At 33.5% G+C, this 27027-nt stretch overlaps 2 protein-coding genes and 1 long non-coding RNA gene across 3 annotated transcripts; 2 read left to right on the top strand and 1 right to left on the bottom strand.

Annotated features, from left to right (window-relative positions):
• Positions 1-231: 231 nt before the first annotated feature.
• Positions 232-856, bottom strand: LOC144573825 (uncharacterized). Its single transcript, XR_013518091.1, has 3 exons — positions 589-856; positions 398-502; positions 232-326 (listed from the first exon to the last, which is right to left on the bottom strand). It is a non-coding gene; the product is annotated as an uncharacterized LOC144573825 (long non-coding RNA).
• Positions 857-15319: 14463 nt separating this feature from the next.
• On the top strand, positions 15320-24087 carry LOC144573859 (transducin family protein / WD-40 repeat family protein). Its single transcript, XM_078323628.1, has 22 exons — positions 15320-15513; positions 15911-16245; positions 16619-16722; positions 16848-16916; positions 16986-17046; positions 17602-17741; positions 18786-18975; positions 19658-19719; positions 19819-19907; positions 19996-20068; positions 20215-20274; positions 20373-20519; positions 20763-20801; positions 21065-21105; positions 21218-21304; positions 21407-21572; positions 22059-22136; positions 22225-22361; positions 22838-22914; positions 23201-23270; positions 23545-23610; positions 23732-24087. Exons 1-22 carry the CDS (start codon positions 15448-15450, stop codon positions 23864-23866), a joined length of 2292 nt encoding a protein of 763 aa, XP_078179754.1. The 5' UTR covers positions 15320-15447; the 3' UTR covers positions 23867-24087.
• Positions 24088-25460: 1373 nt separating this feature from the next.
• Positions 25461-26733, top strand: LOC144573858 (cold-regulated 413 plasma membrane protein 1-like). The gene is made up of 4 exons (XM_078323627.1): positions 25461-25697; positions 25810-25917; positions 26032-26102; positions 26233-26733. The coding sequence occupies exons 1-4, from the start codon at positions 25522-25524 to the stop codon at positions 26484-26486; spliced, it is 609 nt and encodes a 202-aa protein (XP_078179753.1). The 5' UTR covers positions 25461-25521; the 3' UTR covers positions 26487-26733.
• The last annotated feature ends 294 nt before the right edge of the window (positions 26734-27027 follow it).

The following is a 27027-nucleotide window of genomic DNA, read 5'->3' as shown; positions in this document are numbered from 1 at the left end:
CTGATACCAATCTCTGTAAGGCCTGTATTTTTTTAAAAATAAGTAAGATATTACAATCATAAAGATTCAATATAGACATTGAAAAAAAAAGATTCTTACACTGGCGGTACATCCATGCGACGGTGCTCCTCAGCTATGGGTGGGGCAGCAGCGGATGCCAGCTGGACGTATTCTCTGTGCCAATGCCCCCAGTCTCTGCCCGGAGAGATGTCCCTGGCAAAATGAAGTTGTCGCCAGGTGTCCTCACTAATCGGCATCGGGGGATGAGCTGTCTGGCGCAATCCGAACTGTCTCATGACCCGTCCAGGATAATGATGCTCGACAATCTGAAATTTAGTAGGTTTTTTAATAAAGGTTGTTTTTCTGAAATTTATAAAGTAAATTACAAATACGGTACCTGAAAATATATGAGCGGCACCTCGGCACGCCAGTAACGCTCCTGCTGCCGACATCTCTCGGGTAATATCTCAATGTAGGTCTGATGTACCCCATCTACCTCGAGCTGAATTTACAGATTTTAACACTCACATCAATCTAAGTGCCAAGATTTACAAATTTATTTAGATCAAATTTAAAATAAGAACTTACATATTCTCTGTAGGGCTCCCAGGTCACATACTCTGGATCATCCCTGAGATGCTCGATCTCCTGTCTCCAGTGATTGATCCCGAGTGTCCCGCCATGACCTGCCCCGACATAGGTCTTCGGATAGTCATACCTATGCGCGTATGCAGGGCATGTGTCTGGCTCTGGCCTGCCCCAATCCGGCACATCTGTCTTTTTAGTGTCTATCGGACGGCCAACAATCAGATGCACCCAGGATCAATGCTGCAACAACATGGATGGTCCAATAAAGGTCTTGTTCTTCTTTAGGCATGCTTGATTAAGACCCATGTACAATGTTAGTGTTAACAACATGTCTAATGATGGTATTTTCCATATGAAAATTTTTGCACAACAATTTCAAAACACATACCTATACAAGCACGCTAGAGTCGCAACCCCCCAATTGTACTTGCCCGTATTGGGCAAATCAGCCAGCAATGGGAGATAGCACAGCCGCACCTGATCTCTGTCTGAATCAGGGAACAACTTGCAAGTGATCATCTCCAGAATGTATGCACGCAGGTGCTGATCAATGGTGGCCTGTTATTTATTCTAATTAGAACATTTTTTAGATAGAAGAAAACTTAAAATTTTCATAAATAAATAAACTACTAGGAGCTGGATACTCCTTGAAGGCGGCTCTCAGCTTAGCCAAGCTGATGATACCGGGGGAGATCTGTGTCTTTGTTGCGCCTCTTTTCTTCTCTTTCTGTAGATGTGCATGCGGTACCCCCAACAAATCCTGGCACAAGGACTTGAAATCCCCGTACTCGACGCCCGTCATAGGCTCCCCGATAATAGTCATGCCCCATAGACAGCTGACATAATGTAAGGTGACTGTCATCTCAGCGTGGGGGAGATGGAATGAGTGGGTCTCGAGACGCCATCGCTCAATGAGGCCAGAGCACAATCCCTCGTCAGCATTCTCCTCGGCCATCTGGGATAGCTGATATAATCCCATGGCACGCAATGTCCCAGCATAGGCCGTCTGGTACTTAAGCCACATCTTGTTGTGGCGTACCGTAACTGCATCTAGTCCCTAAATTTTTAAAAATGTCAGAGCATTCATATAAATATAAATTGCAATAAAATTATAATTTTATTAATAATATAAAACTTACCCCAGTGGCAGCCTCAAAGATACGGTGCTCTGCGTTTGGGTACCAGAGAAAGTCTGACACCCCATCAGTGCGGTACCGGATACCGAGCACCACAGATGTCAACGCCTCATCGACGTACTGTGACATCTCAATAGGAGTAGGTATATGGGCTACACCTCGACTGGAAGAAGGTATATCTCTCGTAGATGCCATGCTGTATTTTATATTTTGGTTTATTAGAATTTACAATTATTTTGGTCAATGACTAATTATTTCGATCCATAACTAATTATTTTGGTCAATAACTAGGTTTGGTACATATCTAAACCCTAAATTCTAAACCCTACTTCTAATTCTACACCTACTCCTACTCTTATTCCTAATCTAAACTAAAAATTGAAATTAGAAAAGAAGAAGAAAATTAATTACCTGATTCGAAGGGATTGAGAACCAAATGGAATTGTGACAAAAAATGAAACCAGCGGCCACTATTTATAGGCCTGAGGGGTGGCCGCATCCCCTAGAAGCGACCATGGCCGCAACTGCATAAAGGCGGTCCAAAATAGTGGCCGATTTCTGTTGATGCGGCCACCAAAACAGTGGCCGCTTCTAGGGGATGCGCCCATGTCATTTTTATAATTTCTACAGAAAAATGGTGTTTTGATTTATTATTTTTTGAATAATGGTATATTTACAAATTTTGGGGGACTGAGTTGACGAGGACAATTATGGGGCACATTGGGTGTTATGAAAGAATACCCAACTAAAGGAAAACAGGGGACTGAGTCTGGTGGAGTTCCCACTTTCCGTGGATTTTAATCGTTATGCATGCTTATCCCATTCCACAAAAGCAATCATCTAAAGATATCAACAACAACAAAAAGCATAACATCACAAAGAAAAAAATACAAAAGCGAAAAAGTTACATTCCAGATCAATAATTGAGAACTTATATTCATCTATTCCTACTGAAAGACAATGTCAATGACCATGAACTATAGAAATTAGAACGTAGTTTTAAAGAAAAAATGCAAAAATATATTTAATGGAAACAACAATATTTCATTACGGTTGCGCTTGGATCAATCAAGAATAGAGCTAATCTTGAGTTAGCTCTATTATTCTCAATTCTTGTTGATCCAAACATAAATTAGCAATTTGGATTAGCTAAAGAATAGCTCTATTCTACTAATCCATAAAAATGTTGGGTTAGCAAGAATAGAGCTTGTGGTGTTAGTGATATTAATAAAATATTTGATTCATCTCAATTAGAGTTAGTTTAAATATTAAATTAGTATTAAATACAACATCTGATTAGTATTAAATATAATATAATATTATATTAGATTAGTATTAAATAAACTATTAGTTTAAATATTAAATTAAATATAATATTATTTTAAAATGTAGATTAGTATTAAATAAATATAATATTAGTTTAAATGTTAAATGTAATATAATATTAATTTAAATATTAAATGTAATATAATATTAATTTAAATATTAAATGTAATATAATATTAATTTAAATATTAAATGTAATATAATATTAATTTAAATATTAAATGTAATATAATATTAATTTAAATATTAAATTAGTATTAAATAACTATAATATAAAATTAGATTAATATTAAATAAAATATTATATTTAATATAATATTAATTTAAATATTTAATGTAATATAATATTAGTTTAAATATTAGATTAGTATTAAATAAATATCTGATAATATTAGTTTAAATATTTTAAAATATAATATAATATTAGTTTAAATATTAAATATAATATAATATTAGTTTAAATATTAAATATAATATAATATTACTTTAAATATTAAATTAGTATTAAATAAAATATAAAATATAATATTACTTTAAATATTAATATAAATAAAATATAAAATATCATATTACTTTAAATTTGAATTTAATATAATATTAATTTAAATATTAAATGTAATATAATATTACTTTAAATTTTAGTTTATTATTAAATAAAATATTAGATTAAATATAATATTAATTTAAATGATAAATGTAATATAATATTTGTTCAAATATTAGATTAGTATTAAATAACATATTAAATTAGCAATAAATAAATATAATATTATATTTAAATAGATTAGTATTAAATAACATATTAAATTAGCAATAAATAAATATAATATTATATTTAAATAGATTAGTATTAAATAAAATATTCGATTATTATTAAAAAAATATTAGTTTAAATGTAATATAATATTAGTCTAAATATTAAATGAAATAAAATATTAGCTTAGATATTAAATGTAATATAATATTAGTTTAAATATTAGATTAGATTAATCACTATTTTATTTATTCTCTCCATCTCTATTTCAAACATACAATCCAAACGACATTTTTACTAACTCGAATAGTCCAAAGTTAGTACTATTCTCAAACCATTCGGATTAGTACTATTCTCAACCACTAACTCAAAAATCGCTATTATTACACTAATCCTTGCTCAATCCAAACGTACCCGTACATATATATATTTTTAAATTAACTTTTTCATTACATTAAAATAAAGAATTTGTAATACTTCATTTCTCAAAGACTTCTAGTTAACTATGTTTCGTAAATGAGGAGGGTTCAAATGCCTCCATGTTTTTGTGCCTCCATCATGCCTCCATCTCCCTCTATCATTTTCAAAGTTCAAACAGTCGATCCGAACCGCTCAACCTAACCTCCATACTAAAATATGTTTGGAGATCAAATTTTATATTTTTAGAAATTTTTTTACTATTTTTTTAGATAGGTACAAAATCAGTAAATCTGAACCATCTAAAAACAGTATTTTTCTACCTATAAAAAAAAATAGTAAAAAATTTCTAAAAATATAAAATTTGGTCTCCAAACATATTTTAGTATGGAGTTTAAATTGAGCGGTTCAGATCAACTGTTTGAACTTTGAAAATAATGGAGAAAGATGAAGGCATGATAGAGACACAAAAACATATAGGCATTTGAACCCTCCTCTTCGTAAATTCGTCATCCACTTTGTATTTTGAAGTATGATGCCACATAAACACCTGGACCTGGAGTGTTGCCCCTAGAGTCGCCAGACAAATAATTCCAGTACCTCATACTAGGGGCAGAGTAGCCTCTGGAATCTGGATCAGTATAAGCAAGCCAAATCACGGCCACGCACACATCACATCACATCATAATTTCTCTTTTCCTAATCCCTACTAGGCTACTACTACTAGTTTCTCAAGATTCCCTGCTACTATACCGTAATATCTAATATGCACTCAAGTTGGAACATGCTATGAATGGCAAACCACAAAAGCAGCTACTCAGATATAGCTACAGAGAATCTGGGTAAGCAAAACCGTCCCTATCTCGAAATACCAGACTTCTTTCCCATTATCCAATTCCAAATAAATACACCCCCAATCTCTCCATCGTTTCAGATTCCACTTAAACATTATCCAAAATTACATTTCCATCAAAAGTAACTAGCTAGCATGCCGAGCTCAAAACGAAGCTGCCATGGTTTGAAGCATTGCATATGCGCACCACTGCGTCTCATGTCCCGATTGATTGACATGTATGTAAATAACATGAACAAAGTCGCCAGTCAGATGACGTACGAAGGAGCATTCGGGTGCCCGTCATACGGCAGTAGCAGCCGTAATTACAGCCTCCGATCGAGCAAGAGTTGCTCATCTCTTGATGATGAGTTGGCCGATTTGATTCGGGCAGCAGCAGAGAAAAATAGGAGAACTCGGTTGGATATGGCGAGAAATGTGCGCAGCAGAAGTGCGGCGATAACTAGGATTGATGAGGATAAGCCTTGTGATTTCAAGGACTGTGATCTAAATCTCGGAACGGGTTTTAATTTGGCGAGGAGTCGGAGTTGCGCTTCGGCTCAATTGGGTCCGTTTGCGTTGCGTTCTAGATATTCATCTTTTCATTGAGTAATAATAATAATATTGAGATATTGAGGGAGCCTACTTATATTGTGTAAATCTTCATTTAATTAAACCTCTGTCTTTCAAATATGCAAGGGGTATTGGTTACTGCGCGCGGTTTCCTCTTTTCGTTTTTGCTAAAAACAGGCTGTACATATTTGGTTTTATCTATGGTTTTGCGCCGTTTTTAACTTTTTATAGTGTAATCAGGATCAGCATTTCGGTTTCATACATTATTGAATTGATGCAAATTTTGGAGCAACAAGTGAGAATAACTAGGATACAGGGAATTCAGCTGATGGTAGCAGAGACATATATAGTTAGGTTGCCAGTTGCTAATATGAAATTGCAATGTCCAAATCACGCTTCAAAGTTGAAACCTTCATTATATAGACCGTTTCATCTCAAACGGTATAAATTCCATAAATTTTGCACAAATATTCTACTAATTATTGCTTTTATTAATTACTGGTCAGAAATTGTCAGAAATGGTCAAGAGGCAGATATGAATATCTGTGCAAAAATTAGTAGAATATTTGCTTTAATTAATTACTGGTCAGAAATGGTCAAGACTAATTTTTCCGCTACAGATCGATCTGAGGGTTTACCAGCCCCCAGAGGAGGAGGATGTCACTTCTAGCAGTACTGATTAAGATGCTGGCACTTGTATTAATTTGCTTTCTAGATGTTATAATTGTAATAATTCAGTACCTTGCATGTTTGCTTCTGTGTAAAGAAGTGATGATGAATTTCTCTAGCTCCTAGCTTTTGGTATTAGCAAGCATGTTTGGTTGTGAACTAAGAGGTTGAGTAAACTCTTTATTCTATGCTTAAGGAGTCAAATTGTGAAGTAAAAGGTTGAGTAAACTCCTTACTCCATGTTTAAGGAGTCAAATGAGGAGTAAGATATGAGATAATTCGGAGTAAGTTATTCTATCTTTTCAGATGGATTAACTTCAAATTTACTCCACCTCTATAGTCCACTAATAGTAGACTTGGGTTCATTTCCCAACATTTTAATTTTTCATATGAATTAATTTAATTCATGACATAAAATATCAAATAAGATATAAAATATCTTAATCTTTCATATGAATTAATTTAATTCATGATATAAACTATCAAATAAGATATAAAATATCTTAATCTTTCATATGAATTAATTTAATTCATGACATAAAATATCAAATAAGATATAAAATATAAAGAGTAAGATGGAGTAAGAAAGTTAATTCTTATTAACTTTACTCCACAATCAAACATAACCTGCAATATTATAACACAACTAGAGGTGCTATCGAATCGGGTAGGGTTCAAATACTATTATATTTGGAATCGTACTCTAAAAGTGTTCGGGTCTGAATTCTGACCCATATACTTATTAGTTTCAAATCGGGTCAGGTCCGGATCCAGATACCTATTTACCCGTAGATATTTCGGGTCTAGTCTTTCAATTCCGGGTACATAGATACCCAACTTGTTTGTAGATTATCGGATCAGAGCCGTTCGGATCCAGAAAGGATATATGTTGCAACTCATAAGCATTTGAGAAACCCTCTACATTTAAATATATTTATAATTTCTTAAAATTTTCACATGATATATCATTATAATATAAATTAAAATCTGCTCTAAAATATTATTTTGAAAGTGAGATAATTTTAGTAAGTAAAATATTAGAGATGGTAATTTTATTGTTTTAACCAATCCCGTATTGCGAATTGTAATTTTTATTTGTAATTGAGTTTCAATACACGTATATCAATTTTTTTTTATTTAGATGCACTTTTTATAAATTTGATTTATCTGTCGGCTTTCACAATGATATTTATTTTGTTATTTCAAAATGACAAATGTTGTTAGTCTACTGATTTTTTAATGATGAAAAATATTGTTCGAAAGGAATTGTTGATTCCATGATTTAAAAAAAAAAAAAATTTAAAGATGCTGAATTAGAAGCAAACTTATATTGTGTTTCTTATGTCTCTTAATTTTTCAAAAATAAAGTATAGATGTGTTTAATGTCTGGCATTGAAAAGAAATATTGTTTTATGTTAAAAAAATTGTTATGAAATAAAGTCATTGTGATTGTTTTACTTATAAATTAATATAATAAAATTTTATGTGGCTTTGTTTTTTTATGAGTATTGCATAAGTTTCTGGCTATGTTGCATGGATATGGGTACGGTGACACCGCAATTCTCAAAAATAGAGGATACGACACGGCTATTATATATTATTTTAATTATATTATTAATCCATCACTTGTATTATATAAAATAAATATAAAAAATTCTGAATAAGTATTCAATATAAGTTATATATATAATAGGATAATACATAATAACAACAAAGTTGTTATATTCCAGTGGTAAAGGCGCAGCTTTGGTCTCTTCATAACCTGGGTTTGAATCCCGCTACAGTCACCGATTTTGCTAATTTCGCTGCAGTTACGCAAAAATTGAAATGGATTCGGTCCATGCGCGATTCACAGCACAAATCAGATGCTCTTGAGGCGTATCCCCTCCGTATCATAATTTTTAAGCCGTATTGGCAGGGGTTAACCAGGTGTCGAAGACCGTGTCAAGAGGGTAGGGACACACCAGCTGGCGTGTCTGATACGTATCATACGCGTGTCTGATACGTATCATACGCGTGTCAGAGACGTGTCGGTGTCAGATACGTGTCGAACACGGGTACAACGGCTTCCTAGGAGTGTCAGGGTAACGTAGGTTTCTGGTATTCCAGAGTACCATTTCACTTGTTCTATATGTTGCATATTAATTTCTAATTATAATATTTTTTTATTTCATCAAAAAATCAAGACTTTTTCTTTATAGAAAAAAAAAACACTTTGTTCGAGAAATGAGTTCTTACTAAATTTCAGGAATAAATATCATGTCCAATTTCTCAAAATATTACTTCATTAGTTTGTAATTTTGAGTATATGCATGTATATATAACAAGAGAAGGGTTCAAATGCCTTCATCATGCCTTCATTTTTAAAAACTTTAATAACTCAAAAATTAAATCTTAAAATTCAAAATAAAGCCATTGGATATGAACTACATCATTTTATCTATGCACGTGTAAAAAATTATGACATTTTAACTTTGTTTTGGTTGTCATATTGAGCATGTAAAAATGTATACTAATATGAATAATTTATAGACGTTGATTTTTCAACTTATTGATTCATATAAAAGAAAAATCAAAATGTGATAATTTTTTATGGACACAGAGAGAAAATAACATATGTCACATCTAACGGTTTTATTTTAACATTTTAGTTTTAAATTTTGAGTTATTTAAGTTTTAAAAAATAGAGGCATGATGGAGGCACCAAAAATGAAGGCATTTGAACCCTCATAAAACAATTGCCGTGTCTTGAACCTGACAGACAAGGCAACTCCATATATATATATTTTTTTTTCCAAATTAACTTATGTGCCAAATAATTTTTCTTAATAGTATTAAATTATCAATCTTAGGTACACCTGTGCAGATAAATTAAAAACAAAACCAAAAATTTCTCCCAAATCGCCGAGTCATGAGAGCAACGTACATGTTCATTTGCTTGCATATATTATCGGTGTCGGTAAACAAACATTTACCATTTCTCTACCAGATATGTCACTTTTTAAAATGTTCATTTGCTTACAATTAGTCTCCCTCCTTTTTGTACTATTAAGAAAAAAAAATATTCTGAAGTCTGACACTTTTTTAAATTAAGGTTTGTCAGGGTAGGATTTGGGTCTCAATGAGTTTGGGATGTATAGGTTATCTTAATTTGATTGAATTTTAATTGATAAAATTATTTGTTTTCCCGACACATCAGCGATGTGATATGTCAAGTTGTCAACCGAACAAATGAAGAGGATTGGAATTATATCCAATAAAACCCAGATAAATGATTCCTAAATTATTTTGATCGCGTTACACATGAAGTTTTATCCAATCATAATATATATATGGCCCATTTTGAAATCTCTAATATCCAGATTACAACATTAGTATTATTAGGTTCATCTGGAGTTTAGCTGATTAACAGAGAGATTGAAAAAGAAAGTCTGGAAGAGAGAAGAGAGGAGAGAAAGAAGAAAGAGAGAGATGGTAATAGCATTAGCATGGTGTTTTATTAATATAAAATTTGATAATCGGTCCATTCTAGTAGTTGATATGCGTCTAGATCTGATAGTTGACATGTCCAATCCAAACTCCAAAGTGATTGATGGATTGTGTCGGGCATGGGCTGATGGGCCTAAGTCTAAGATAACTCCTTTACTCCTTTCCATCCACCTCAAATTTAGTATGTAAAATACATTTACTTTAGCAGTTGGAGTGATGTGTTCACACATTAAATTTTATAAAATTTTAAATTAATGTATAAAATCAAGCAGTTAAAAAAAGTTTTTTTGAGTTAATTTTATTGTATTTATTTTTTTCATGACCGCTTGATTTTACACTAAATTAATTCAAATAAATTATAAATTTTACATGTAAACACATTACTCGTAAACTAAATTATTTTAAATGGTTTGAATTCATTACTTGAAGCCAGTCCGATAAATTTTGAAGTTAAACTCATTAAAGGAAGGGCTTAGTGAGCTCAAGAAGACCCAAATTATACTCAATATTTAATATATATGTACAAATTTATTAAGTATATTTTTGATGTAGCATTGTACACAAACTGAAATCAAAAGTTTGTACTTAATTCATTATTTGTCGACTGAATCAATCACCAATATTTTTTATTTTAAATAATAATATATGACTCATATATATATGCTTTTAAATTCACACGACATCATAAAATACATTTAAAATAGGAAATATAATTTTTACAATTAAATGATTATTCAAAATTATTTTCGTTATTTGAAAGAATTTGAACAATTAGGGTCGTGCCTGATAAAAAAATGAAAAATATAACAGAGCTAAATTGTGAGACACGGAGCTGTTCCTCGAATTCGACATAAACCATATGCTATCGTGTCCATTACCATCCCCAAATGGAACAACCCTAGAATTAAATTTCTTTTGGAGGCTTATTGCATTTGTTTTTCTTTTCTTGTATTTCCCCTTGATCTTTATTTTTGGGCTGGAGTTGTTTAAAAAAGTATAAAGCCAGGTTCTCTCCTTCATCACTAAGCCCATTAGCCCAGACCAGGCCTAATTCCCGTCTTCAAAAGCCCAAATTATGCAATATAGAATTATTTCATAACTGAACTTCATGTTTACAATTTAGGATTTTAATATGATCATAATTATATGAATGTTTAAATTTGATTTGTATTTGACCTCTGTTTACTTTATTTTTTATTCTGTATTGAAAGCATGTATGATATAGGCATATAGCTAAAGTGAATTGCTTGGCTTTGAATTTGAAATAAATGACAATATAGATAATTGTCAATTGTCAAACTTTTTTTCTTTTTTATGTTGAAAGTCCATAGGTGAAATTTCATTAATCAGGATAAAACCAATTACACATCGTTTTGTATCAGTACTTATACTATTACAATTGAAACCTCTTTACAAAAGTAGACAAGAAAATTCATTAAAAAAAAAAAAAAACAGGACCAAGAGTTACTGTGCTCAGATTAGTAGATAGTGGGTCTGCGGGATTTTCTATGCTCATGTTCGGATTGATAGGTTGTGAGTCTGCATAATTTCTTATCGTTAGCACAAAACATATGTCAATGGCTTTATTTTAGTTTGTAGGTTAATATACGTGTTGCTTTAATCCTATCAAATCCTTTCTGTTCCTTGGAAGATTTAATACTTGCTAAGAATCAATTTCTTAATTAAATTATTTATTTCCTTTCTTTTCATTTCTCCATTACAACTTTATAAGGTTGCTTTTCTATTCTTTTTTATTAATTTATATTGCTGTTTCTAATTACTTCATATATGTACAGATTTTCTGTACTCATGACTTCATGCTTATAAATTGTCACGGATCCACCTATGACAGCCTACAATAGGAAAGCAAAAGACCACACGTAGAGAGCCACAAACTGAACCATAGAAAATCTACATTATTTAAAAAGGTCTCCATCTCAATTCCCTCCTTTGACTATTCCATCCCTTCATCAAATATATACAACACAACTAGATTTCCCCTTCCCCTCTTAATCTTAATTTCTGTCTTTAAATTAAAGTAGAGATTATTAGCTCCAAACCAAATCTTCTCATGTCTCATTCAAAAAAAGGCCGCGGTCGCTTCATTTTTTGCTTGTCTGCACCAGCTCGTCTTGTATCATGGCTCCGCAACAAGCGCACAAACAGCGAAACCAGCTCAACTATCAGCATCAGCCGCAATTACAGCATCCGCTCTGATAGGAGCAGCTCATCTGGTGATGAGGACTTGGCCGAATTAATTCGGATTGCTGCTCAGGAGAAGGCGGCAAAGCAATTGAAAGTTGCCCGTAGCCAGAGCATGGCAGTTTGTCGTATTGACGAGGAAGCGCCATGTGAGTTCAACGAGTCGGATTTTGATGGAGTGTTTTCGCGAAGTAAGAGTTATGCTATAGGTAATGCCCTCCCAATTGTTCCTAGGAGGAGATATATATAGGTACTCTTGATTGGTATATATAGTATTCCAAATTAAAATTCTTGAGTTTGAAAATTGTAAAGAGAGTTTTTGTTTTAAGATTGGTTTGGAGGTTGGTGTGCATGGCCGAATTGGCTAATGTTTCCCAACAAATGTAAATATTTGGTCATAATTTTTTTTTTCCCTTTTGGGCTTGAAGTTGTATTTTTATGGTCATTTGTGTGAGAAAGGAGTAAGTCCGATGTCCATTGGACGATCTACATTTGATTTCAATATAATGGACTTCATAATCGTCGGATTCAATTTAAGATCCGTGTGCACGGAAATTGATGCGTGATTACACGAATATTAAAACGGAGTGCACAAATCTTAAAGCTGATCCAACAGTGGCTTCTGATTTTACTGTTCCAAACAATCACCGTTGGATCAGCGATTTTCAAAGTGGCTTAATAAATAGTAAAAAAATTCCAAAAAATATAAAATTTGGTCTCCAAGCACATATTAATATGTAGAACAAGATGAACGGTTTGGATCAGTCATTTGGACTTTGAATCGGTGATTTATGGTCCAATGCACACCATGGCCTATGCATTGCAATGCACCATAGCCCATCTCTCTCTCTCTCTCTCTCTCTATATATATATAGGATTTGGCTAATATGCTATGGGTAGCTAAGAGGCCTCCCGTGCTACGGCTCAATATTTGACTTTTCAAAATCCTAACGGTCGATCCGAACCGTTCATCTTGTTCTCCATATTCGATTTATTGAAATCGCTGTTTTTCAGACAAATCTGGACCATAAAAAAATAGTAAAAAATTTCAAAAAAATGTAAAATTTGGTCTCCAAGCACATATTAATATGGAGAACAAGATGAACGGTTCGGATCGACCGTTAGAATTTTGAAAAGTCGAATATTGAGCCGTAGCACGGGAGGCCTCTTAGCTACCCATAGCACCGTAGCCAAGTCCTATATATATATATATATATATATATATATATATATGCACGAGTCTTAATTATCTGAGGAATACACGTACACACATAAAATAAAAGCTAGCATATATATATAACCTCTAAGCCATTTAGTAAGCTTAACTTTAAAACTTATCGGATTTGTTTCAAATAATAAATTCAAACTGTTCAAACTAATATACTCAGTACTCATGGGTGATGTATTTACATGCAAAATTTATTAAGTTCTAAATTCATTTAATATAAAGTCAACTAGCCAAAAAATGATAGAAAATAAATACATACAAATAACATATAAAATCTTTTTATTTTTATCGCTTGGCTTATATTAAATAGATTTATAAATTTTGTATATAAATTTATTACTTGTAAAGTAGATTAGTTTGAACAATTTTAATTTGTTGTGTTGAACCAAAACTGGTGAGCAAAATACGATCAATGTATCTGTGCTATAATATTTATGCAATCAATCTCAGATTTATATATATGATCGATCCGGAGTTATATCTAATTTTGAAAACATGGATCTTAGTACAGAGAGACTTGTAGAAATGCGCACGAAATTTATCCAAATTTCCATTTTTTTAATTAAAAAGTAACTATAATATATGTTGTCTCAGTAAATCTGTTTGTGAGGATATTATATATTTCAAAATTGAAGTGTACGTAGTTGATGAGTGCAAGGAAATTAAAAGCACCCAAATAGCTAGGCCATGTACTTAATTGACTAATTTCCAATTTAATTAATTGACTAAATCAAGATAATTTTTAATTAATAAAATCTTGTATGTGCATTATCCAAAAAAAAAAAAACGAAAGAAAGAAGAAAAATCTTTTTTTTTGCCGTCATTGACTGTTTTACCAATTTTCCACGGTCTTTCTTTTGTCAAACTTTAATTATTTTTATAAAACTTTCTTCCAAAACTATGAATAATATCAATGGAAAATGGTTCATTCATATACTGGTTAAAGAAAAAGATTTGCATGCACATATTACAGAAAAAAAGAGCTGCTGTACAAGACCAAATTAAATAATATTCTTATTTCTTCTTTTTTTTTTTTTTTTTGTAAAGCCACTAATATTAAAAAAAATTCAAAATTCTTTGCTTGGACCATGTAATTTTCAAAATGATTATACAAGTAATTAATTCAGAACTCGTTCGCGAATCTGGTACAATTTACTGTAAATCTATGGTGTAAACGGAGTGGATAATGCTAATACCATATCCGTATCTGTTTTTTAGTGAGCGGATATGGATAGTAAACACATATTAAAATTTAAAACCATATCCGTCTTAAACAGATACGGATACAGATATGGAGTGGATAATCAACAATACGGATACGGATACGGAGCGGATAATCAACGATACGGATACGAAACGAATAATTGTCGAATAATTGAGTTATGCACTTTAAGATACAAAAAAATGACTTGTTGTCTTGAAATAATGACTAAACCAATTTGGTAGATATTAAAAGCATACTACATTGTCGGACTAAAGTCTTGAATGAAAAAAAAATTAAAGAATAAAGAAATGGAAGTAAAAAGGAAAGGAAATTGCGTTATTGTAGCACTATCGCCAGTAAAAAATAGATTAAATTGCGGATACGGGAATAGATTACCACAACCAAGACTGAAATGAATATGAGATAATATAAAAAAACTTCTATCCAGAGTTGTAAAATTAAAGCTGGTTGGAAATATTTTCGGATCCGTATAATTGCAGATACGGATATAGATATTCACATTCATGAAATTATCCGTATCCGTATCCGCTATTTTACACCATATGCAAAAATTATCCGTATCCGTTTAATCCGGATACAGAGCGGATTATCCGTATCCGTTTACACCCGTAAATCTCATATAAATTTTAAAAGTTTTATATGATCCAAGATTTATGGAAGAGCGTACCATATTGGTATGAAAATTAATGTTCTAATTATTCATACTGTTTTACGGCCCAGTATGTGGCATGTGAAATTTAGCCCGTTATAAGAGACTACAACATTGGGCTCAAAATGGATTAATCCAGACAAGCCTAGACAAAATTCTTACCCTTGACAGCACAATGGATGCTTCCAGTTATAAGGAAATGAACCGATTTTGTCAGGGCAACGACAGTCTCCAGCTGTCTCTTGCTGCGCAAGACTTTTCGGTCCTTCCTAAATACTTGGTTTTTTGTGTATAGTACTATAGTTAAGCTAAATAAGAACCCTTGAGAAAGATTAAAATAAAGAGAGAGGAAGGGATTGATGGCTATGGAGGTCGATTCCGTCGAATACCGCCTCAGCTGTGTCCTTCGTGGTCACGAAGATGATGTAAGCCCCGTTTCTCGTCTTAAAAAAAAAATTCTGTACTATGTCTCAATCGGTTACTGGAAGAACTTGATCTATCATGAGAAAGATCTTGCAATAATGTATCCCTATTTGAAACTGGACTCATGCGGATCTCAGCAATTTAGGTTATTGTATCCAATTTGGATGCACCATTCAATTCCAGTAATTAGCGTTTTGAATGTAGATTGCTGTGTACTGCTGTGTACTAAAAGACTTCTTTTTTACTGGTAAAATTTTAACTGTTTTTCTTCTCGTAATTTAGCTACTTTGTCAAACTACTAATGGACTCCAATTTATGCTTGAACTACGAAGTAATACTTTATGCATGATCCTAATGTTCTATCCTTTTTTAACACTCAACTTCACAATGCAATTTAAGGTACGAGGAATCTGCATCTGTGGTGAATCAGGAATCGCCACATCATCACGGGACCGCACTGTCAGACTGTGGGCAACTGATCCCAACACAAAACACAAGTACAATCTATCTAAGACATTTGCAGGACACACCAGTTTTGTGGGACCCCTGGCATGGATAGCTCCTTCAGACCGGTTCCCTGAAGGGGCAATTGTCTCTGGTGGAATGGACACTCAAGTTCTCTTGTGGGACATAAATACTGGAGAGGTTGTCGAGAGGATGAAGGGACACCAGTATCAAGTAACTGGGTTAACTGTTGATGACAATGGTGACATAATCTCTTCATCCATGGACTGGTACTTTTTTTTTTTTCTTTTCCTTTTGTGAGTTTATGATTGTTAAGGACTGCATTGTAGATCTTTTGGTTAACTGGAGAGGTTGTTGCCAAGGAAGGGTCAGGGTCTGCCAATATCTGTCAGCTTGCACTAGTAGCAAGCAATATAAGTGGTATTTTACCAGTAAAGGACCTTAGTAAGATACTGTACTATTGTGGCAACCACCTTGCAGGTATAATATGGTAGTGTATCACTATGGACCTTTCTATACCTGTGAAAGACCCTATGGGGTACGGACTTGATGAAATTAAGGAGCTATATTGTTGATCTAGTTTTAACTTTTTAGGTCACCTTTTGTTTTAAAATTCTTTTTTTTTCTCAATCTGGCATTCAGTACTCTAAGACGATGGAGCAAAAGCCAAGCTGTAGAGTCCTGGGAAGCACACAAGGTGGCTGTACAAGCAGTTATAAAGGTCTCCTCTGGAGAGTTCCTCACTGGTACATACTAGTTTTAATCACTATTAATTGCCATTCTAGATATCTTCAATGAACACCGGAAAAAAGAATGATAAGAAAGAAAGAAAGCACTCTCATAACAATGGACTCTTTTTTATATATATTAGGTTCCAGTGACTCGACTATGAAGCTTTGGAGAGGAAGGACTTGTTTGCATACTTTCATGGGGCATTCAGGTAGTAGATTACATTATGAGATTATTACAAATTGAATTATACCTTTTTTAATTATTTTTCCTCTAATAGATACTGTTCGAGGCCTAGCCCTAATGCCTGGAATTGGGGTACTCTCTGCTTCACACGATTGGTTAGTTATCTACCTATTTATTCTTTAAATGGCAAATAAATTTATGAAACATTTGTAGATGAAACCTTGGAATTCAAATATCTGCAATGGACATGCAATTCCCTTGGGAAATTTGTAAATGGACACAACATTTTAATGAACTTGATAAAATTGTGGTGTCTTCAGAATGGTGATATGATATTTCTCATTTCTTTGGAAGCCAAATTTTCCATACATTAAATAACAAATAGGTCTTTACGTTTGGATCTCAAATTTGACTCTGTGAAGATGAAAAGCGGGCGGACTTTAGTAAAATTTTGCAACATTCTCTTGTTCTAATAAGAGTTTTATTTGCAGATAGCCCAATTAATGTGGGGCAATTTACTCAATTGCTCTTCGTTAACCTTGGCTCATTATGTGGGTGTTTCATGGGAATAGCCCAGAAATATTGAGTGCATTTGCAGAATATATATATATATATATATATATATTTTTTTTTTTTCATAGTTCTCTTCATTTTAGGTTTAACTCAGTATGGAATAATAAAACAAATTTCACTTTACTTTTGAATTGCAGTACCGTGAAATTATGGGCCTTGACAGGTCAAGTCCTAATGGAAATGGTGGGCCATAGCTCTCTTGTTTATTCCGTGGCTGCTCATTCATCTGGCCTGGTTGCCAGCGGCAGTGAAGATCGCTTTCTCAAAATTTGGAAAGGTTCTTCTTTTTTTAAGTACTTGGTTCAGACACGAGTCAAGTTTGTTATCTCCCTGGCCATAACTAACTATCAAAGGTTCAATTAAGTGCTTATAAGAAATCTAAAAAAACATAATAGACCAAACAAAAAAGACAAAATAAAAGAGGCCCATTTGGCATGTACCTGCTATTGATTTGGTTCCTACAAAATCATTGGTCAAGAAAGGAAAGGATGCTGTTCTTAACTTGTTCAATAGCAGAAGGTAATGCAGATGTCAGTTCCTACCATATTCAATCTGCAGATTGTGGTAGAGTCTGACATGTGTGGCATTGCTGTACAATTTATCATATCTATTATTTTTGAGCATTATTGCATTGATCTATATTTGGTGGTGGTTATAAAAGGAGGAACTCTGAATTAGGCTATTGTTAGAGTCAAATCAGTTCAATTCTATATAAAATGCTCTTTATGTTCCTTTTAGAATTTATTCAATTTATACTCTGGTTTGCACCAATACATGCTAGAATTTAGTTGACTACAAAAGAAATGAATTGAATAGATACGATTTTGAAATTGTAAATTCATTTTTTAGTTGATAAGCTAAAATTTGAAAAATAGAGTTGAGGTAGGCAGTGGGAGAGGGAGGGGCAAGGAGAGGTTTGTACCTGTTTGCTTCTCTTGATGTGCGAAGTATCTATAATCATCTCTCTATAATGGAGATCTGAGTGTGGAAAGATGAATAAGATGGATAAGTTGCACTTCTTTTAAAGAGAAATTTCATCTCAGCTATGCAACCCCAAATAACCTGACTTGACGTCGACTTTAATCTCATTGTCAAATCTGCCTTTTCTTGATTTCTGATCATGGGACTTGCTGAAAGAGATAATTGAGAGTTATGGTGGATTAAACTAACTTGATTATTCTTTTTCTGGGAAATTTTAGGTCCCCTTGCCTCCTCTCTCTCTCAAATCTTTTTTAAACTCGGTGCTACACTACTTAGACACAAGATGAGATTATTTATTTTTAAGATATAATTCTATTCTGAAATCTATTAAACATTGTAGATGGAGCATGTATTCAAAGCATTGAGCATCCAGGATGTGTATGGGATGCCAAATTTTTGGAAAATGGAGATGTTGTAACTGCATGCTCTGATGGTGTGGTTCGAATCTGGACTCAGCAAGATGACCGGCTTGCCGACTCACAAGAGACAGAGGCTTACTTTGACCAGCTATCTCAATACAAACTTAGCCGGTAAGTTCATTTATTACTATATCATCATGTATGTGTTAGAAGAGTGAGGCTATGGTACTATGCATAGTGTGGATTGGTCCGTACTATGGATCAATATCTCTGTTTTCAAAGTCCAAACAATCGATCTAAACCGTTCAACATGATCTCCATATGAAAATGTACGTGTAGATCAAATTTTACATTTTTTAGAATTTTTTTACTATTTTTTTAGATAGGTAGAAAATCACTTGATCTAAATAGACCATTCAAAAGTAGCTATTTTCCACCTATCTGAAAAATAGTTAAAAATTTGTTAATAATGTCAAAATTTAGTCTGCAAGTGCATTTTCGTATTTAGATCATGTTGAACGGCTCAGATCGACTATTTATACTTAAAAACAAATATATTGATCCATAGTACAAACCAATCCGCGCTATGCATAGTACCATTGCCTCACTCATTTTAGAAATAGAACAATTTAAGTTAAATCTGGAATGTGCTTTTGCCCTCAAGTTTTAAAAGTGCAAATTGCCTTGGACACCTCCAGTTTTTCTTGTAATGATTTTTACACAAGAATTGACATCTCAAGACAAATGGAATCTATGAGAAATTTTGGCTGTAAGTTCTAAACATTTTTAGTGCATGAGAACTGTAATTTGACATTGTAATTTTGTCCGGGTACAATTTTGTTTATCATTGTAGAAAGACAGTTGGTGGATTAAAATTAACAGATCTGCCAGGATTGGAGGCTTTGCAAGTGCCAGGTACCGTGTTGGAAAATCCTATTTTGTACGTTAATTTGTATGAAACCTTGAGATGGCATCATGGCCTAAGTACTTGGATGCTGTTTGCTATTTGATCAGGCACAATTGACGGTCAGACCATGGTTATCAGAGAAGGGGATAATGGAGTAGCGTACTCTTGGAATTCTAAACAATCCCAGTGGGACAAGGTGTGATATTCACCCACACACAGATTGTAACATACATCTTTCATTTACATTTAGTGTTGTTTATTTTGTTTCCTGACATGTTTGGTAGATTGGTGAGGTGGTCGATGGGCCTGATGATGCATCCAACGGACAACTTTACAATGGTACCCGTTATGACTATGGTGAGTCATATATTCAATGATGAATAAGATTATCATAGTTCTCTTTAAAATTATCCAATAAACGATAATGTAAGAATTTATTTGTTCATACAAGGATGTATCAAGCATTTTCTAACAGAAAGTTTGTTTATGTATTTTGAATTCAGTTTTTGATGTTGATATTGGTGATGGGCTCCCCATCAGGAAATTACCATATAATCGTTCTGGTATGCTTTCACATCTCCTTAGACAACCTTTTAAAATTCATCAAACGCCTAAATCCTCAATGAGAAAGCACTGAAATTTTATTCATTTATTTCTGTAGAGAATCCTTACGATGTAGCTGACAAGTGGCTTATAAATGAAAACTTGCCTCTGACATTTCGCGAGCAAGTTGTGGAATTTATTCTTCAAAATTCGGGTCAGAAGACCTTTACTCCAGATGCGTCCTTTCGAGATCCGTATACTGGGGGTATGCTTTTTGCTAATTTTCCTTGTGAATTATTTGTTCGCCGCTAACAATTGCTAGCTATTTAGTCATTAAGAAGAGCCATTTGAGGTAACATAATAGTATAGGTCAATTACATCTTGCTATTTGGCACGACATTTCATGTTAAGGGCCTACATGTTGCTCTTTATTATTTACATCTGTAACTTTTTACTTTAAAAACATGATTTTCTTGCTTTTACCTGTCTCCTTTTGTCTCTGTACCAGCTAATGCTTATGTACCAGGGGAAAGCTCTTTCTCATCAGGTATCAACAATTCATGGACTAAACTTCGTACCATATTTGTCTGGTTAATGCTGGCACATGTATGATTATTGCTGTACCATTTCATGATGACTAATTATTTCTTTTAGTTGCTCTTTGGTTTCAGCATTTATATTTACCGAAGGCTTTGTTTCTCCTGTCTCTTTATACTATATATATATTTGTAAAATACTATGATAAAATAATCTACTATATTAGCCAGTGATTTGATCTGAAGTTGATTATCAGTATTTTGCTATTTTCAGGCAGTGTTGCTCCAAAACCTACATTCAAGCATATTCCAAAGGTACATAAGTTCATATCAGGAACTCTTCACATTTTGTTCACCTTGTTTTGTTTATTTTATCATCTTATTATATTTCATGTTGGCTTATTTTCTTTTCATTTTAATTTTGCAGAAAGGAATGCTTTTGTTTGATACAGCTCAGTTTGATGGCATTTTAAAAAAGATAGCTGAGTTTAATGCAGCATTAGCTTCTGATCCTGTAATCTTTCGAAGCAGTTTATTATATCTCTGGAGCTTCTCATATTCTGTTTAATAATAGCACTGATATATATGTGGGCATTTCTGTACTGTCTTTGACCAGGACCAGAAGGCTCTGGCCTTGCCAGAAACCGAATTTTCTAAATTGGGTGCAATTGTGAAGGTGTTGAAAGATACGTCTCATTATCATTCGAGTACAATATCAGATGCTGACATGTCTCTTTTGCTTAGATTATTAAAATCTTGGCCCCCTCAGATGATGTTTCCTGGTATCAGATTGTTCTCTTTACTTTCGTTCTTTTTGGTTGCCTGGTCAAGTATCTTCTTTTCAACATGAAGTGCTTCACAAGTCTGATTCATCTACCTCTTGTGCATGAAGTGTTCCACTCGCTTTCTTTTTTCGTAGATTTTGGCTTCTTTAAAGAATAAAATTTCTTTAAGTCTGGGAGTTATATTTTATTTTGGTTCAAATGCCTCCACTGTACCTCCATTTTTAGAACTTCAAAAACTCGAAAATCTGAAACTGAAATATCAAAATAAAAACCATTAGATGTTATCTCTTTCGCTTTTTCTACTCTCTGTTTTGATTGGCATCAAGAGATGACAATGTGTGGACTTTGTTTCTTCTAGTTTCTAGTTCCCAACATAATCAAGGCGAATTGCTTTATATTATTTTAACAATCCAATTAATTTATTTTAGTCTTTTAGCACTCTCTTACATTAAAAATAATATTTATCTGTCTTATGACTTGCAGTTATTGACACTATCCGAATGACAGTGCTACACCCTGATGGAGCCACTTCTCTTCATAAGCACACCGAAGGACAAAAAGGTAAGTTTGCAAATAAGCCCCTGCAAATAGTCCAATCTGCATATCATTTTCTCCAAGGCATATGAGCCTTTTTAATTTTTTTTTGTAGATTTACTGAAAGAAATATTTGAGAAGGCGGTTGCAGAACCGATACAACCTGCTAATGTTCTAACCATATGTAGAGCAGTTGTAAATCTCTTTAAAGCTTCGTGTTTTCGACTATGGCTACATTCTAATTTCAGCGAGGTTTGTTTTTAACTTGGTGATTTTAATCAGGTGTGCAGTACCAGCATCTAGTATATGCATAATTTGGTACAAATGTTAACAAAAGTCGAGCTTAAATGAAGCCAATATTACTTCTTGGTCTAAACTGCATCTGTACCTTAATTGGTATTGTTCCCAAGTGTTAGGATACATAATTTTTATTTTGGAAATAATCGTTTGAAACTCTGTTAATTTTAAAGGTTTGTATATGCCAAAAGAAACCAATTAGTATGCAGCAAGGTGAGAGTTTAGTCAAATTGATATTAAACTGGATATCATACTTTTTTTCTGTTCAGTTTGAATTGTTTTACCAAACTTCACTTTTATAACCAATAATACAACAACAACCAAGCCTTTAGTCCCAAACAAGTTGGGTAGCCTTTTATAACCAATAATACTTTGGAATTTTTATTGTTGTTCAATTTATTTAATAATGACTCATTTTTCAAATTTTGTAGGTACTAGATGCCCTTTCCAGGTGTCGACCAGCTTTCAATAAGCATGCACATCTGGCATATGCTACTCTTCTATTGAAGTATGTTTCCCATTTCTTTTTCTTTTTTGAATAATAGTGGTATATACCACCGATTTCATTGAAATCAGAAGCCATAGCATATCTGACCTGGTACCTAAAATTGGTACCAAAATCAAATATGTCAATCTTACGGCTGTTCAAAACAAAAGCAGCAACAAAAGTAAATGCACAAACATCATAACCTGCACAAACTAAGTACTACATATCTAATAACCCAATACTAAAGATACTCGATAAATAATTTGGAATTTTAGTGGTTGATGGACAATTTTCGTGATTATTCTAGTTATGCTGTGCTTGTAATTGAACTGAAAGACAATGAAGCACAAGCTCAAGTTCTCTCAGCGGCTCTAGAGGTACGTCTTTAAATATTTCCTTGTAATTTATTTTCTATAAGAGTATCGGAATTACCTACTAGCCTTCATGGCACTCCCCATTCCTTACTGTGAGCAAGGTAGGATATTTTGGGTACTTGCTGGAGAAATTGAAGAACAGTATAGGAGAAATTTTTCCATATCTTGTAGGGATGTCTAGAAAATTTCTCATTTGCAGGGTGTGTGACATCCTGACCTCTTTTGTGTGTTATGTATTATCACAATCTGTTGAAATATTTTATTTTAAATAACACAGGTGGCAGAAGACGGTAGTCAAGATGTCGATTCAAGATACCGGGCTCTTGTCGCTATTGGATCCCTCGTATCCTTTTTAAGCATTTTACTTCATATTTGGACATTCTTGAAATAAGAGTAAACAAAAAGCAGATGAAATTATTAGATAAATGTGTGTGTGTTTTTTCCTTAATCTAGGCGTGATACAGATGTTGAATGGGTCTGTGAAATCTATTGCCATAGATTTTGATGTGCAAAGTATTGCAAAAGACGCCAAGTTGTTGAAGGATCCAAAGGTTTCTGAAGTGGCAGCCGATATTGAGCTACTAATAAAGACCACATAACTCTCTCTCTAAAATTTAGGCAAAAGGGAAACATTCTTACCGCCAGATTTCCATGCTATTTCCTGAGTGACCCAAAAGGGTGGGGGTCCTCTCTCTCTTTTGAAGTTTATAATTTGTCTTACTGGATTTTGTTGTGGCTTAATCTGTCTCTGAATTCCATTGGTTCACCCTTGAAGTAATTTCAACTAGTTAGTTATTTACAATAACGACCATTTCCTGCATTCTGTTTTGCATTCAATAAACGTTTGTATGTTTAGCTGTGGCTGACAGGGGCTACAAATATACTGACAGGTACTGTTGCGGTCCATTATTAGGGGTGCAAACGGATTGGATAGTGATAAAACCACATCCAAATCCGTTTTTTTATTTTCCGGATACAGATACGGATCGGATATTAGATGGATACGGATGTGGATATTTGCCTTTTATAATAGTAAATAACATAATTTTTCTATAATATCTATTAAATTATATAGTATATATTTACTATTCGGATACGGATGATTAAAATTTAAAATCATATCCATATCTGTATCCGCACGGATGTTCAGATATCGGATATTCGTATATGATTTTTGGATACGATTGGATGATATCTGTTTGCACCCCTAATGACCATGATGCATTCATATTAAATTAATGCATCTGCAGCGTCAAATTAAATGAATTTCAGGAATAATTTACCATCCATATTATTCGTGATATTCACAAAATTTCTGAATTACTAATATATATTTTTTTAATTTTCGAATCGGATCAATATTTATATTATATTATTTGTATTCAAAGGTACTTTTTAATTAATTTCACGAATTTAAAGCCTTGCCTTGTTTTCACATTCCGAATTTGTTTTCATGCTTGGAAGTACGTATCGGATAAACGAAGAGAAATGGAAGGAGTGTTGATTCAATACAAATTACCCTGCATTTTCGTCAATGCTTGAACTTAGAATTGAATGGAAAAGATGATAGCGTTGAAAGCGAGATGCACCATATAATTTGTTCAGAGAGAATTAAGAGGAACGAAATATGCACCCAAGGTCAAATTTTGAATTTTCTTAACAATAAGTCCGTTTTAATTTTGGTTTTTATTCTCTCCCCTATCTATGTATATCCGTTTGCATTAATATAGATGCCATGTCACTATCAACAAATATCAAAAAGCCACGTCGTATTTAGCTGCCGACTGATCGTTTCTGTGGTCCACAAATCTTTAATAATTCTACGCTCTCATGGTTGGCTGCTGTGGTTATCGCTTATCTGTACACCTGTACTAAGCTAGAGCGCAAGTTTTGAGATTTGAAGAATAACATATTAGGTTCCGTCCACTTGTACAAAAACAAATTAATCGCTGTTCTACACTTCTACTAACAACGCAACACTAGGTCGTCCTTTATTGTTAACTATGATCAAATAAAGTGTTTATTGAAATAATTTAGACCTGACGAGGCCGACATCTGAGGCTATTTGCTGAGCTCTAAGGAGAACACTGTTTGTGCAACAGAGAATCTGTACCTACCTGTTTTGTGCCCATGACCATGTGGTCATTACACGTGTCCTTAATGAATTCATAATTAGGTCGACGAAATACTTAAAAGGTATCAATCCATTGGCAATTCTTCTCTACTCTTGTTGTTCTCTCCTAGTTCACAAAATATGGTGAGCTTCAAGTACCTGGCCATGAAGACAGACATGTCGGATCAACTCGGATCAGACCTGAACGAGATCGGACATGCAGCCCGCAATCTGGCCACCCATGCCATTTTCCTGGCTGGTGGCCTCGGCGGTTTTGCCTCTGGGTTTCTTCAGTGGTTTGCCACAATTGCTGCCATGTAATTAATTGAAGTCATTCATAATTCTATTCTAGTTAGTTATTATATCTGCTATAGTTTTTGCTGATTTTAAATTATTTTTCCCTTTTTTTTTTCTGCTTTTGTGATGCAGATACTTGTTAGTACTGGACCGCACAAACTGGAAAACAAACATTCTCACTTCTCTCTTAGTTCCTTATATTTTCTTCTGTCTTCCGGGTTTGATCTTTAATCTCTTCAGGTAATTAATCAACTTCTTAATTACCTTTACCATGCTTCATATTTACATGTTACCTCAGCAATAAATTTAATTGAATGTTAAATTGATTGATTGATTGATTGATTTGATATTCAGAGGTGAGGTTGGGATGTGGATTGCATTTGTTGCTGTCGTTCTGCGCCTCTTCTTTCCCAAACATTTCCCTGGTGAACAAATTTTTTATTCATTTTGTGATCCATATACAAAACAATTCCACAAATAAAATAAGTATACTAAGTCAAATACAGGTGGAAGATTTCTGTATTTGGAATAACAAATAATAATTAATTATTGTAGATTGGCTTGACATGCCTGCGTCTCTAATCCTTCTCCTAGTAGTGGCACCAAGCTTTTTCGCCTATACCGTTCGCGGCACTATCTTCGCTGTAATAATATGCCTGGCCATCGGGGTCTACCTCCTCCAAGAGCACATCAGAGCTTCCGGAGGCTTCCGGAATTCTTTCACCCGAAGCAATGGCATCTCCAACTCTATCGGGATCCTCCTTCTATTCGTCTATCCCGCCTGGTGTTGCATTACATTTATCCTTTAAAGAAACCAAGCTTCAGCTTATATATTCTTTGTAAATGAAGCTTTGGTTAAATAATTATTGTATTTGCATTTAAGTAATCTTCCACATGTCACTTGGAAGTTTAATTTATTTTTAATTTGTTGGTCATAGCTATATATATGTGGCTACTTTCGTGTTTATGTAATTGCTTTCTGTGATTGAAGTACGGAATACCAATTTGTTTGGTTATATATATATATATATATAAAGCTATTAGTTTAATTCCTTCTATTTAAAGTCAATTGGTTACAAAGAGTTAACAGGAGAGGTTAGGCTGAGAAATGAGAAGACCATGCCAAGTCACCAAGCTTTAATTCTAGAGCCAACCAATCTAATGTGTCATTTAGATATAATCATCAAAGCCAGTCTTAAATATAATGAATTTAAAACGCACCTCATTTGTTAGGTTTCGTGCGTAAAGAAGATAGTATGAAGAGTTGCACTTTATATTTTTTTTTAAAGCAAGTAGGCAATTAAATTGATTAAAAAAAAGTTACAAACCAGCTATTACATGATATTAGAC

This window comes from Carex rostrata, chromosome 22 (genome assembly GCF_964058835.1).
Source record: "Carex rostrata chromosome 22, lpCarRost1.2, whole genome shotgun sequence".
NCBI classification, from domain to species: domain Eukaryota; kingdom Viridiplantae; phylum Streptophyta; class Magnoliopsida; order Poales; family Cyperaceae; genus Carex; species Carex rostrata.
This window is presented reverse-complemented; position numbering and strand designations above follow the sequence as displayed.

Excerpts from the sequence above, each read along its gene's own strand:
- LOC144573859 (XM_078323628.1), top strand. The coding sequence starts at position 15,448 with ATGGCTATGGAGGTCGATTCCGTCGAATACCGCCTCAGCTGTGTCCTT. Across the intron at positions 19,908-19,995 it reads AACAATCCCAGTGGGACAAG|ATTGGTGAGGTGGTCGATGG; the intron begins GTGTGATATTCA and ends CATGTTTGGTAG. Across the intron at positions 21,573-22,058 it reads CCCTCAGATGATGTTTCCTG|TTATTGACACTATCCGAATG; the intron begins GTATCAGATTGT and ends TATGACTTGCAG.
- LOC144573858 (XM_078323627.1), top strand. The coding sequence starts at position 25,522 with ATGGTGAGCTTCAAGTACCTGGCCATGAAGACAGACATGTCGGATCAA. Across the intron at positions 25,698-25,809 it reads TTTGCCACAATTGCTGCCAT|ATACTTGTTAGTACTGGACC; the intron begins GTAATTAATTGA and ends TTTGTGATGCAG. Across the intron at positions 26,103-26,232 it reads CTTTCCCAAACATTTCCCTG|ATTGGCTTGACATGCCTGCG; the intron begins GTGAACAAATTT and ends TAATTATTGTAG.